At 44.4% G+C, this 13637-nt stretch overlaps 1 protein-coding gene across 3 annotated transcripts in view; it reads left to right on the forward strand.

Moving 5' to 3' along the window:
* The window catches only part of LOC110973366 (corticotropin-releasing hormone receptor 1-like), a 74936-nt gene that overhangs the window by 25846 nt on the left and 35453 nt on the right, over positions 1-13637 (forward strand). The window contains exon 1 of one of the 3 annotated variants that reach the window (XM_022224139.2): positions 4522-5796. The exons of the other annotated variants lie outside the window; for them this stretch is intronic. Coding sequence (XP_022079831.1) covers positions 5791-5796 — 6 coding nt within the window. The 5' untranslated portion in view covers positions 4522-5790. Of the gene's footprint in view, positions 1-4521; positions 5797-13637 lie in introns of those variants that run through there. 3 annotated transcript variants of the gene reach the window in all.

A 13637-nucleotide genomic window follows, 5' to 3' on the forward strand; every position in this document is an offset into this window, starting at 1 on the left:
CGAAAATAATTTCACCATAAATTGTTGTTTATCTAAAATCTAACAAAATAACTTCTGATTTGAAAGAAATTGCCGTGAAATGATTTATCGATGGTATTCAATGAAAAAAATAAATTGCCACACTGTGATCAACGCGTACGGAAGACGAACAAATAGAGCTTCTTGCGTATTATTTGCCCGACTGCTAGAACGTAATTCACGTTCAAGCATTGCTATTGGCCTGACAACAATTTAAATATTCATACGTTAAACTGCAGCTAGCTACTGGTCCCTCTATATTAGGGAGGGGGCCATTCCAGAGTGAAGGAAAGCGCAACCAGCTCATGGAGACAAGGTTGTGCAACCGCAGTCCAAATGCCCCTTCTTCGGAACCGAGGCGTCGCGTCTGCGAAGCTGAACTCATAACGTAGTGATAACTGTATTCTTTGGCGCCAAAACATAAATAATAGGAATAAGGATGAAGCCATGGTTGTGAAATTGAAATTCCATACGTTTCAAATCGAGAACCCATATGTGTTCTTTAAATTAATTTTTTCGCCCTTGAAATATTATGAGAGATAATCCCACCATAACTTCACTTGTAAATTCGTTTAAAGCCCCCGGACGAACTCTTCGTTCATTGCCTTGTTAATGTGGGACGATGTTTCTAATGCTTTTTTTGTTCTGCCTTTTCGCTCCCCCTCTCAAAAATGTATTTCAGTAACCTCCCCGCTCTCATTAAATGGATTTCCCTTAAGCAGAAACCGTCCAAAGGTTGAATTCGGGCCCAAAACCTTGCGACGTGCTAAAAGGCCAACAGTGATTTTCATCTGCTAAAATCAATGGTGGGAACCATTCCGGAACTCGCTACGTGCTCCTTTAAATCCAGATTAACGGATATCGACAAGACAGCATCATTTAAGCCTCCAAACCCATCAACCGATTCCCCATACGAACAGGCTACAGTTACAGATTCTTTGGCCCAATTTTTGGATCCGGTAATTTCACAGAACGTGATTTTAATTCCACACGTCAATACTTTTCGCCAGAGAGTAAATTTTGATGGAGGAAAATGCCCAGGGGTTTGGCAGCAGAAATACATATAGCGGCGCCAAGGTACGATGTTTTACTTTGAGAGTAAATTTACTCTAAGTATTCACCGCCTTAGCCTGTGTACTTAGAAGGGGATAGAGCGCTGTCGATGAGCAGGTGGTTTTCTCACGTGGTGTTTTTATCTGGAAAAGTAGAATTGACTATGCTTAACATGACCGCTGATTAGTTTACTTTTATCCGACGCGTTCGGCGCACGCCTGTTCCACGCGGGAGACGTTTAAGCACAGGCCAAAATCCAGTTCGAAAATGATTTGGATTGGCGCTGATCTGATGTGTTCAGGAAAGATCAGAGGCAAGGCGTAAAAATAGTCTTTCAAGAGTTGACCTCGAAATTTGATCCGACCGGATAAATGCAGCTTATCCGGTTCTTATTACCGGAATGAATGATTGGTTAAACCCTTGGAGGGATAGTTGATTCGGTATTCGGGAAAAAGGAGATCAACTTTCCGAGGAGGTTGATGTTCGGCTGTCGTGAAGAGCTTTCAAGGGAATTTGAATTCTGTACTTATCTCTTTCAATTTGTAACGATATAACGAGACGTTACAGAAAAAAAGTTGTTTGCTAAAATGTCAAATACGAAGCAGTGATAGGGCGCCCATTGGTAACCCTTTTGATCAAAAGTGTTTGAGAAAGTCTGCCTTGCTTAAGATTATGTGCTCTTCGATGGGGTCGGTAATGTATTTGACAATGTTGTATCTGATGTAAGGGGATGATGACCTAATCTTTTGCTAAGCTACAAATACTGCCTGGCCAATTTGTGTGCAAAGAAAACATCGGCTGGAAACCAATCACGAGCCATGAACACGCGTGACATCTAAGCTTGGTAACCTAGTCCATGTATTCCCGAGTAACTTGCTTTTCTTGCATGACGTAATTTCTCTGAGCCCTCATTGGCTAAATTTATGCGTACAAGCCACCCACAGTCCTTTGCAATTTATGAAAAGGGTTAGCTAATTCCAGCGTTCTGGGATGGGGACGAGCAAAATACTTGGACGTGACGATTGGAAATGTGATTGCAGATTCGTTTGGCCTTAAACCTCTTGATCTGAGACTTTCTGTGATGGATGTAGAACATGAGAAGACCATTTCTTTCGAATTACGCGAAATCCAGCATTTTAACGATGACAGATGTACGTGTAAAGAAAAACCGATTCCACGAACGTTTCATGCGGATATTTTGCAGGATGGAAGGGAAATTTGAGTCGATCGCTTGTGTCGATGTTACAAATCGCGAACCGGAGATTGGGTCGGGCCGCAAAGCCCGCACGAGGAAATACCAACTGCAGGCAAGCCTCGTCCGTCAGATTTGTTGTTCGTAGCTGCGATGGTGATCATTAAATGCTGGCATGATTTATGACAGACCGTCCAAAGCTATCCCCACAAATTAGGACACGCTTCGATCAGGCTCTTCAAGCCATCTTGGCCTGTCCTCAGCTGAGAGCAAAAGCTCTGTGCGTGATATAGTTTTTGGAGTCCGGATTACAGTGAGGCCGCGCTGTTTTGACAGCCGGTCTGCCGTGGCACAATCTTAATTCGTCCGGTTGTTGCGCGCGCGGGTGACGCGTCGCTGCACCGTTAGATATCGACCAATTGGTGCGAGATGTGAAAAAAATAGCCCAGCCTTCTTTTCCTCGTCAAAAATGACAAACCGGAGAATTCGGCTGTTCCATTTACCTGTCAGCCGTTTGGCGGGATAGTGTCCTAGTTGGGAGCGTGTTGCTAACATGACAAAAGCGCAGGCGCGAGACAGCCTCACCGCTATTGCGGCCCTTCCGGTGAAGGCTTAGTCAGTAAGTCTATTAAAGGAATTATTTAGGAATTTGTGAGCAAAAATTCCAAAGACTGGCTGATGAATGGGTTGATTCATTAGTAGATTTAGCTAGCAACATACGAATTGACAAATAGGGTGTAGATAGAATGTCTGTGAGTAGAGACAAAAGCATGAAAACAAACTGAAAAAGTAATGTGTTCAATTATTATTATTTAATTTTTTGGTAACGTCACCAAGGATTCCACAAAAGCGCCTCAGTCACTGTAGCTCGCAAGCCTAAAGAAACGTGTAGAGAGGAGACAATGAGAAGCAGTTACACTTTTAGAAGTGGGAGGAAAACCCAGAGGAATATTTTGGGTAAAACCCAAAGAATCAGGTAGGGACTAAAAACCCAACCCACGTGTGAACCAAGCCAGGAAACGAACCCGGACAGCAGAGGTGGAAGGCGAGGAAAGAACCACTGAGCTATAACCTGACTCCTCAAAGACAATGAATATTACAAAATTGATGTGAGCAAGAGACGGTGAGAATTGCTTGTTTAGAGATTCTCCTGAGAGTGGTGTACGGGCTAAGTGTTGACCAAAAAATGTTATTCTATAATATTTTACTGAGATGCGTTTGTAAATATTTGAAATGCCTTTTAATTTAATGTCCAGCTCACGGTGGGTACGCTTTAGGGGGAGGTGTTCTCTGATGAAAACCCTGAAGCTTGCCTGAGCACATTTTGGCAACCATATTGAGGGTTGAAGTGTCCCTTCAAAATGGCAGGTCTTACTGACATCACAAAGGAGCGTCTCCTATACGAGAAAAGAGATGAAGAAAAGGGGAGCATTTCCTCGAATGAGCGTCACCGGTACATTTCCCCTTTAAGCCACGACACGCTGTGCGCGGCCCGCTGTTACCATCATGTTTGTCTTGTCGGCCATCTTTGATATTAACCTCGATCAAGGCAGTGCGGATACAGCCCAGCATCTTTCGTGTAGTCATCTCGAGGAAAAAAGGTCGTTTCAAAAAGGAGAACACGGTTTTTTTATACAAGCCTCATGCATGAGGGGGAAATTCTTGGATCAGAGGAATCTTTCTTCGCATTAGGGAGCAATCGATCGAGGGGAAAAGCGCATCTCTCATCATTGGACCCGGAGATGAACCAAAAAGTAGTCTGTAGGTCAGACAAGGCATCGAGCGAGATTAAACATTTAATGGAATCTTAAAATGAGCGCCGAGACAAGAGAGAGACAGAAACCAACAAAAACATAACCGCGGATCTATCCTTGCTCGGCTGGCTGGCTTCTGTCGATTTGATATCTAATAAAAGATCCGGGTTAGCGCAGTAAAAAACTAATGAGTTGGAAGACCGGATAACCTTGGACATGGGCGAGGTAGGTCCTCTGGGGATCTTATGTCAATAAATGCCGATCTTTATTCCCGCGCGCTCCATCCACTTTTTATTTGTTTCACTCGGCTTGCCGTTCGCTCGCAGTCCGTGGGACCGTAAAAGGGTGTTTTTCCTTGGAATCGGGCTTTATTGTGGTGGGAATACACCCCCCACCATGTCTGATGGGTTTTGTCTGCCGGCTTCCTGTGCGCTTAGAGTCTGTGCATTAAATCTCTATTACAGTCGGAATTGCGGGAGCGAAGTCGCCATTGCAGGAAATTGTCAAGTCTTGCAGCTTGATTAAAAGGAAAATGTCACGAATAGCGCCCCCTTTAGGTCAGAATGTCTACAGTACCTTGAGCTTGTGGTTAGTGTAGGGTGTTCGGCCTATCGCATACACCTTCTCTTTAAAATTCAGCTCTGTACGAAGTGTCGACGCGTCCTGTGCAAGCCACGATTTGGTGTATATGAAAGGCCGTTTTCTAAACGCCCGTGACATCGTGTTGGCTGTGCTGCTACTAGGAAGAGTGTGAAGTTGTCACGTGACTCTGCAAGAGTTTGAAGTTGTCTCGTGACTCTTTGTCACATTCATCTTTTGCCGCCACAAAAGATTAGGTCACCGTTAAATACGCACTAGGTAAAATATCTCGGACTTATTTGCATATGGTAATTCTACTGGTTTCAATTCTTTGAGTTTGAAATCACAACTTTTGAACTGTGGATTTGGCTGCGGCTGTTGTATGTTCCCAGCCATGGACGAGCCAAATTTTGTTTGTTCAGGAGAGACTGATGGACCATAAATCTCCCGCGCAACAGCAGAGCAGCCTGTGACTTCAAATTTTATGCGGAAAACTTGCTCTTTGAATGACCTGTGTAAATTCGGTCCACTTAAAAAAAAAAAAAGTCAGCGAAAGTATGAAACTTTCTCTGTAGAAAAAGAGAGTAAAAGTCAATCACCTGGCGAATGTTTTACATTTCAGCCGGTTGGATGTTCAGCGCCACTTCTGTGACGACATCAGAAACTCGCCGGAAACGGTAATTGGTCTCGCTGCGGATTGCGGACTACTGTAAGTGTCTGGAAGACTGGATTGGGTATGGCCCTATTGGGCTTCAGTGAGATTGATCTAGCAAGACTAATTGGCGGGCAATTACAAGCCCAGGTTGCAGTGCGTAGACTTAAAATTAGCAGTGTAAAGAATAGCTGTTGACGACAACTGGAAATAGCGCCTTTTTTTTCTTCTTGTGTGAACTGTTTCCGGGCAACGCGGTTCATGAGCGAAAGCCCGCTGTTCCGTTGTTGGCTTGGCGGAGGAGGAGTCTCCCATTCAACGTGGTGAAGTCCCCTGACACCGACTCTCGCGCCTGCATTGTGTGTTGTAACCGTCTGCTCGTCACAAAGCTGTGCGTTCTGTAGTCGAGGGTGGACACCCAGTCCGTGTCGGAATTCTCACTTGTGATAATTATTAACAGCATCACCGTCTTGCCAGAGTTTGGCGCTTTGCTAAGGAACAGTGGGAGAAGTCTTGTCTGGGTCGCTTGCCCGTAGACCAAAATGGCGGTAAGTGTGTGCTTGATTTGCTGGCTTTTAGCACATTACCGTAGAATGTACTTGTTTTGCATAATCAAGAATGAATACTTGCCCCGGGTCATGCTTGAAAAGTTTGGGTTTTTTACACTTTAATTTACAAATGAATTAGAAAACAGGCATTAATGTTGTGAATTTGACGAGATTGACAGAGGATGCAGCGGGTGACTTAAAAAGGACCATCTTATTTAAAAAAGTAAACCATGAAGCGGTCTCAAGTCTTGAGAGGAGTAGGTGGAGTGATCAGACCTGCGCAGGTGGGAAATATTTAGCCATTAGGACTCTAGACGGACTTTGTTCGGGGACTCGGGCTACGTGCGAAGGGGGAGCTTCGGGACTTGAAGGGCAAGGTTGAGCAGACGATTGAATCGTTGGTGGCTCGTGACGAAGGTTGGGACAAGAGGCGGTGATATCTAGCGTGACTGAGGCCGTGTCCGAAACGGGCCTTCCAGAGCTACGGCTAGGTCTGCGCGTCTCCACGTACTTTCAGTGGAGTGAAGACCTAGACCTAGCTCTTGACAACAGATTGGGTGCAGCCAATGATCAGCTGGCTGTTGCCGGCCATGCTGTTGTCACAGCCAGATCACTATGAGAAGTGACAAAACATGGCTGTTTACGGGGCCCAGGACGAACGAGATTCGCCATGTAGAGAGTTGGGCACGAAGCGTTCACGGTTCACGCGTCTTCCCCTGACAAAAATTATCACTAAGAGTCATGCCGACGTTTTCTGAACAATATAATGATGATTGTTAAGAAAACGTCAAGTATAAGGGCGATTCATTCTCATCGCGAAAGTGAGCATAAACACTCCACTGTAAAGAAAAAAGGGGGATCAAATGAAACGAGTCTCAACAAGGTCATTTCCCCCTGTTCTCCAGTTTTCGTTTGCATTAGAAAGAGCAGACTGATTCTGTTTTGTTTATGTTTGGCATGATGTTCAAGGTAGGCATTATGCGGATGAAAGGTTGATGGGTGCCTTCTGACTGCTGCCGGGCAAAGGCAAAGGCCTGTGACTGACAGTGGCTCTGGCGACTCGTGACTCGTCTGGCTAGGTCGGGTTCCGTATCCGCACATGCCTTCGCCGACGTTGGACGCATTTTCACTTACCGCGTGATCATTTACGAACTGGCCCTAAATGCACGGCGGGATTTCGTGAAACGTTTTTGCCGGGTTTTGTAATTTGACTTCCACCGTCGTTTTGTATCGCAGTTTGCACCACGGGATTCAAGCGCCCTCACGTGACAGAAAAAAACTGCGGGAAAAATTGGCCAACAGTAAAACTCCAGATATCTTCATTTTCGGGTTTTTAGTCCAACCAAACTGTTGAAAAGCACTAATCGCGGATTCCAAGAGTTTCAAATGAGGATTGTAAATATCTCCATAGCTTGTTTCACGCTCGCGTTTGTCACCGCCATTTGTGCAAATAATACACCGTGCTATTCATAATAAAAACCAATTTTGAAGAATTATGTTTAATATTTTAATTCTACTCTCTAAAAGACAAATCACAAAAAATGGATGTGGAAAACTGATACAGGAAGAGTTGGTTTAACACGTGGCTGGAATGACTGGCCTTATTGTGTAGACCTATGTGTAATCAGCTGGATTATTTTAACACTACAGTTGACCGGACACGTGGCTTGGAGTTCTGGTCATATCTGAAGTCAATCCTAGATGTTTGAACGATTAAAAAGGAATATTCGGAGTGAAAATTTACGACTGTGTTTGCAGGATTTTGTTTTGACACGCTGGTTCTGTTTTTAATATAACTGCTCCAGTTTTGTTCTGGTAACCTTGAAAGCCGATTTATTCTTGTCTAGAAGGACGGCGGGCCGGCTTCTTGCCTGTGAACCACAACGCTGTGTTCCGTGGCCCGGCAGTGACGTGCAACGAACCGGTTCCTCTGCGCCAAGTAGGAAACCATGTGGCCGAGGGAGAAAAAAATCTGTTTGTGTCGACGTCGAGCTAATTAAAAACCGGCCACGGGGGATTTTATCATTGTTGTCTTTCTGGCGGATTGAAAAAAAAAGGAGCAACAACTTGAAACCCGAATTTAATCTATGCTGTATACGTTGAGTGGGGGCAACGAATGCAGGTGGTGTTTTGTGTCACTTGTGTGGCGCAGACGAAATTAGCTGGCACGGCTAATTCCTCAGGCCTGCACTGAAAAATATTTACGGCAACCCGTGCCTTGGCAAAATGAAGCTTCTCCACAGAGAGTGTTTCAGCCAAGTAAATAATGGTAACTCACACGTTGTAAAAATGGGGATTTGGGTCAGGAACAAATTATGTGACTGCATGTATCAAGCGAGCGAAATCCCGAATTCCTGAAGTCCTCATTTGAGGGGGCTTGATAAAACGACGCTGATAGACGTATAGGCGCTGTGGCAGTGTTGTACCATATAGCTACAAAATTATCGCTCAGTCCAAACACAGAGCCGTCTTCCTATATAGCTCTATGTTCCCAGCAACTCTAACATTGTGTTGGAGGCAGTGTGTTGACATAATTAACCTAGTTTGTGCGTGAACTCTAAAATGGAGCTGTGCTGCACGTAATATAGAGGCGTCGTGAGGATTTTTATAGCGGGATTTTCCACGGTCAAAGCGCCCTCCTTGCGCAATGAAGGCGGAAGGGGATGATTCTCATTCTACTTTTCGTCTTTTCTGCTGATCTCTTTCCCCCCTCCCCCTTTTTTCTCGACTCTTTTCATGGTTGCACGTGATGTGCTGCAAATTTAGCTTTTCACAATCATTGACCGTGTGCCAACGTTTACCAAAAATTCTACGGAGCTCTTCCCCACTTGTAGTTTCCCCTCACTCTGACACTGTTCAGTGTTTACATAACCTGTTTGAACCTTCTACTTTCGATTTGGTTCCCTTGCCAGGTTCGGAGACACGCGATAATGTTCTGCCATATTTACCTCTTTGCAATTAATCAAAGGGAAAAGAGGGAAAAATTACTCCATCGTTTCTTCAATTTGGCCCAGCGGAGAAAGCTGCGTCAACACAGGTGGCAAGTTCTTTCCTTTCACGGTTTAACCTTTTAATTTGAGAAACGGGGTTCCCGGGATACGAAGTCGTGCGTAAAAGCTTCAAAGTGAATGCACAGTTTTTCTGTGTTGACGAATTGTTTTGGCTCAATTATTGACCACGGCCCTTCCTGAAAGCTCGGCTTTTGTTTTCGCCCGTAGATTTGCCTCTTTTTTGGAGGCATCTGCAGGTCTCTAAGAGATCGCGGGAGTGTGAGTTTCTGAGTACTTTCCATTACTTTGAGCCGAGACGGTAAGAGCCTTGTGCTTCACAGACTGTCTGACAAAAGTACCGGGCTGCACTGGCTAAATGCAAAAGAGTGAAAAAAAAAACTCACTCTCAAAAAGTGTGAGTCCCTCATAAATACACTCAAAAAGAGTGAAAACCACTCTGAAATAGGAGCCGTATATCTGGAACTGATCACTAGTCACGTGAACACTTTCTTGGCCCGATGAGCAGGATTAATCAAGATGAAGTGCCGTTTGTTATATAGCGTTGGTGAGTACATGAGTCTTGAGTGATTTGAGAGCTGGTTATCATCTGTCAAAGGAACGAAATAACTCCTATATTAGCGTCGTATGTGAGAGACATCGAGTGGTATTTGAAGTGATAAGGTCCTCGAAGAATCGAAGCCTCAACTTGGGAAATATCCCATCTCGAAAATTAGCTGTATATCTTCTCCTTGTCCTCCAAACAGATGCAAACAATCGGGTGGGAAAAACTGGGTTTTTTTTTATTATACAGCTTGCGGTTCAATTTTCCCACTGGGCCGTCGGTAAAAATACAAACTGAAAAGCTCCCGGGAGTAGCCAGCAATAACCATCTTAACAAAACACCCTGGCAGAAATTGTCAAGAGTCCGCCAACTGGGTCATCAAAAGATACGCTCTGCGGATACCCTCCGTTCCCCAAGACTAACTTCAGCTGTGATCGTGTTATTCTAACCCGAGATGGAAACCAGCACGCTCGGGATCTTTTTTGTGTTCTCTCTTCATCATTTCAACAGACGTGATCGAGTTGGTCAACGATAGTGCGTGCTGAATAAGCACATCGCGCGTGATCTCGCGGGAATCTGTCTATATTTGAACAGACCTTCGGTCGTTGTGCAGCGGCTGCCCTGTCCAAATCCAATCCGCCGGAATTTTGGAGAGGAGAAAAAAGTCAACCTGAGCAATGGCCCTGCCGAGGACGAAAGACATCTTGGTAAAGCTATCAGCCTCCCCCCCAAGCTAATATTTACGCCCACGTCATTGTAACCGGACTTTAAGTGTTTTTGTAAGCCAGCGGTGTGGATAGTGATTCCATCATGACCCATTTACAACATGTGTACAGCTGTGTTGTTTGAGAAGTTGAACGGCCCCCGTGCAGATCCACGAGCCAACCGCTCGCTGCGAAGTTTGCGGTGGTTCCTGCGTTAGGTGTTAAATTTCCTTCCTGGTGCCATCCAGGCATCGTGGCTAAAACGGTTGGCTTTGGCAGTTGAAGAAAACATGGAATGGTTACCGCCTCGAGTAGAAGCACCCCTCCATCTGTTGAAAAAAGCCATGTTGGTCGGGAGTATTCATTTTTTGTTTTTGTTCTGTTGCGATGCGACTGTAGCGCGTGCATTTTATAGTCGTTCGTGAACCAACGAAGTTCAGTTCCTACCAAAGGAGCCTCTGTTGCTAAGAAAATTGCGCCCTCTCTTGGTCCAGCTTGAGGCTCATTCAGTCCAACTTACTTTCATGCAAATTACTGTATATGTTAAAACAATACAAACAAGATCGATACACTTATTTTCATTTGAAGTGAAACAACGGTGATAATTTTTATCAATATCTTGGAAACTTTACTTTCATCAATGGATCGAAAGGGCGCTATTTTGATGTAGGCACTCCTGATCTCAGTCTCCCGCCAATGTGTTGAAGAAAAACTTGGTCAACATGAAATCCAAGAATAAAGTGGAACCTTTTCAATAGAAAGTTTAGAAAAGTGTGATACATTAATATACACAAGGCTATGTGAGACATTCCTGTTCTGCCTTGAATGACATCACGCTTTGGCGCATGAATATGGAAATCTTGTGGAAGTTTTCCCCTTTTCCTGCTCTATGAGGTGTGAAGTCATCGTAACGTTAATAAAGTTGAGCTTGAATGTATACACTCAAGTCATAAAATCATACTTTTAGAATGTACACGATTCCTTTAATTTTTCAAAGGTCATACAGACCAGTGGTTTCAGTAAACTTGGACCCCTTAGAGGAAAGTGAGCAGTTTTCTTTCTTAATATCTTATTCACTCCTCAAGAGCAAAATTTATCTCTACTTATGGTCAGTAGTGTAATTGGGGTCCAGTTTTCAGAAAGAGTGAATGAGGGGCGTGGTGAATTTTCTAGGCCCGGAACTAGGTGGGATAGGCCATGTTTTATAACCATATTATATGGTTCTTTTGGTTTTGGTATGAGGGAGTGTCATAACAGGACCTAGCACATAGGAATAGCACATAGGTGCGCGTTCTGTGTGGAACACGCGTTTGAGTTGCTGGAAAACGGGCACAACACCTGACTAGACGACAGCCCGTTTTAATTATCTACCAAATGATAAGGTATATCTGTATCGCGTTCATGGTCAGCCTTGCGTAGAGAGAATGATACCAAGGACAAGGGATGAGATTGTTCCTCTCCGTACACGGATTTCCTGAATTATTAATGAAGCAATATTCTTCCCATTATTCATCCGTGAATGTGCTTTTGGACAAAGCTGGAGCGCTTGTCTCAAGGGCGTCTGCGAGATGTATCACATATTGCAGTGCAGCGTCGTTTACGACAAATGAGATCATGACTAGCTGATCAATCTTGAAAATGGCATTCTTTTTTTCTTCAACATTTCCTGTGTTGTTTGGGCAGATGCTGCCCTGTTCTTCAGCCATCCTGTGAACGGCAACCGTCGTAAACAAAGCGAAATCGTGACGAACCAATCGTCCCACCCACAATAATCGAATTTCTACCTGAAATAATAAAACACAGCTTCGTCAGTAATGATCGTGACGAGGCGGTTATGATTAAAGGCCAGGGATCTCGCTAGAGAGAAATTTGTTGCAGCGTCGACAAAGTCCGCAGTCTGAACTGCACCAGAGGTTGTAGTAATAGCCCGTGAAAGGGAGAAGTGCAAGAACAATTTGGCGGGGAAAAGAGTCTCATTACTTCTTGCCGTCGCGCGTTGGGTTACGGAGTGGACGTCACCGGAACAAATGGGGAAAACATCCCGGTGATATTTGGCAGATGGAGCGGGGGAAAAAACACAACGGTAGGGGTTGAACACGGGATCAGATCCACTTGAAAAACATATATACGATCACTCTGATGGAATAAAAATGTTTTCTTTAGGTTTCGTATGAGTTGTTTGACAGCCGAGCCTATTGCGCCAGCCTCGTGCCGTGTGGCCAGGAGAATAAAATAAAATTATAATTGCTTCTACCCCTTGAACGTTCCAATCTGAGAGCCATACGTCAATTGTGACAGTAAAGCTAAGTGTTTTTAAGGTAGAATTTGTGACAGGTTTGTCGTTTAACTTGTTCGTGAGATAATTCCATTTTGAAATGTCAAGTTAGCTGAATGTTTGGGCGCAACTTACAGACGGAGATATAGCAAAGCGCTGAAAGATGCGAGTCAGCAGAAAGCAGTTTAGTGTGAAGAAATAGGCTTCTGCCTGGTTCTCGTCGGCTGCATGTACGGAGCTCGTAAATTTCTGAAGCGTGTCTTTCCTGCGCCAAACACGAAATTCGGCACTGCTCCGTCGTACGTGTCACCCTACACGATCCCTTATGGAAACTTAAAACTCGGAAAGAATCTGGGCCCAAATTTAAAATTTGTACCAAGTAGAACAAACGAAATTGAGTCACGGTGGATTTCTGATTGGGCTGTGGGATGAAATTTGTACAGGATGGGCAACCCGATCTTAAAAGAGTTATCTTCGGTGAAATACCCGAAGGCTTAGTGATTGAATGTCAAACAAGCCGCCGTTCCCAATATCGCCAAATAGTCGTTACAATCCCATTTTCGCCTGGCAATATCAAATTAATGAATCCTAATGATGTCGTATTAATTACAGCAAGCCTCCAATTGAGTTAATTAAAGGTGTTGAGTTCGGCATCGAACTGGTAGTATTTATTACTTTATATATTGGAATACTGGCGTGGCATGCTACAGTGGTACATTAATTTTGCCAAGAGATAATGCTGTTTGTGGAATCCGAACGGAGTTGCCCCCTCAACGACAACTAAGAACGAGGTATAGCGACCCTTGAGCACCGTATGCACGGCGCCTGCGCGCAGACGCTACAGGTTTGTGTCATGAGCTACAGACCTCTGTCATGGAGCAGCCATCTTGTTTTTCTACCATCCGAAACAGTGTAACCAAATTGAGACTGGAAGGTAAAATATTCAGTCCCCCTTTATCAAATGTAAAGTTGTATTACTATTGCCAAGTGGGCTACAAAGAACAAGACAAACATGGCAGAATCATGATAAAGGTCTGTGGCCGTGCGCGCGCATTGCACTCTCTACTACTAACCCGCGGGTTACTTACTCGACGCGGAGCAGTGTGTCATGATTTGCCATCCCCGCAGTGAAATTTATTTTCTCAACAAAATCAAATCCGCTCCCATCCAATTCTGAGCAAAGTGCGTCTGGATAGCCGTCTTGTAGCTCCCACGCTTTTTTTTTTCGAAATTGTCAACTCAGCGAATAATTTCGAATCAACAGTTGCATGGCAGTTAAGCGTGGGGGACATTACGTAGCAACGGTAATT

This window comes from Acanthaster planci, linkage group LG17, assembly GCF_054643075.1.
Source record: "Acanthaster planci isolate LZ-2023a linkage group LG17, COTS_SCS, whole genome shotgun sequence".
NCBI classification, from domain to species: domain Eukaryota; kingdom Metazoa; phylum Echinodermata; class Asteroidea; order Valvatida; family Acanthasteridae; genus Acanthaster; species Acanthaster planci.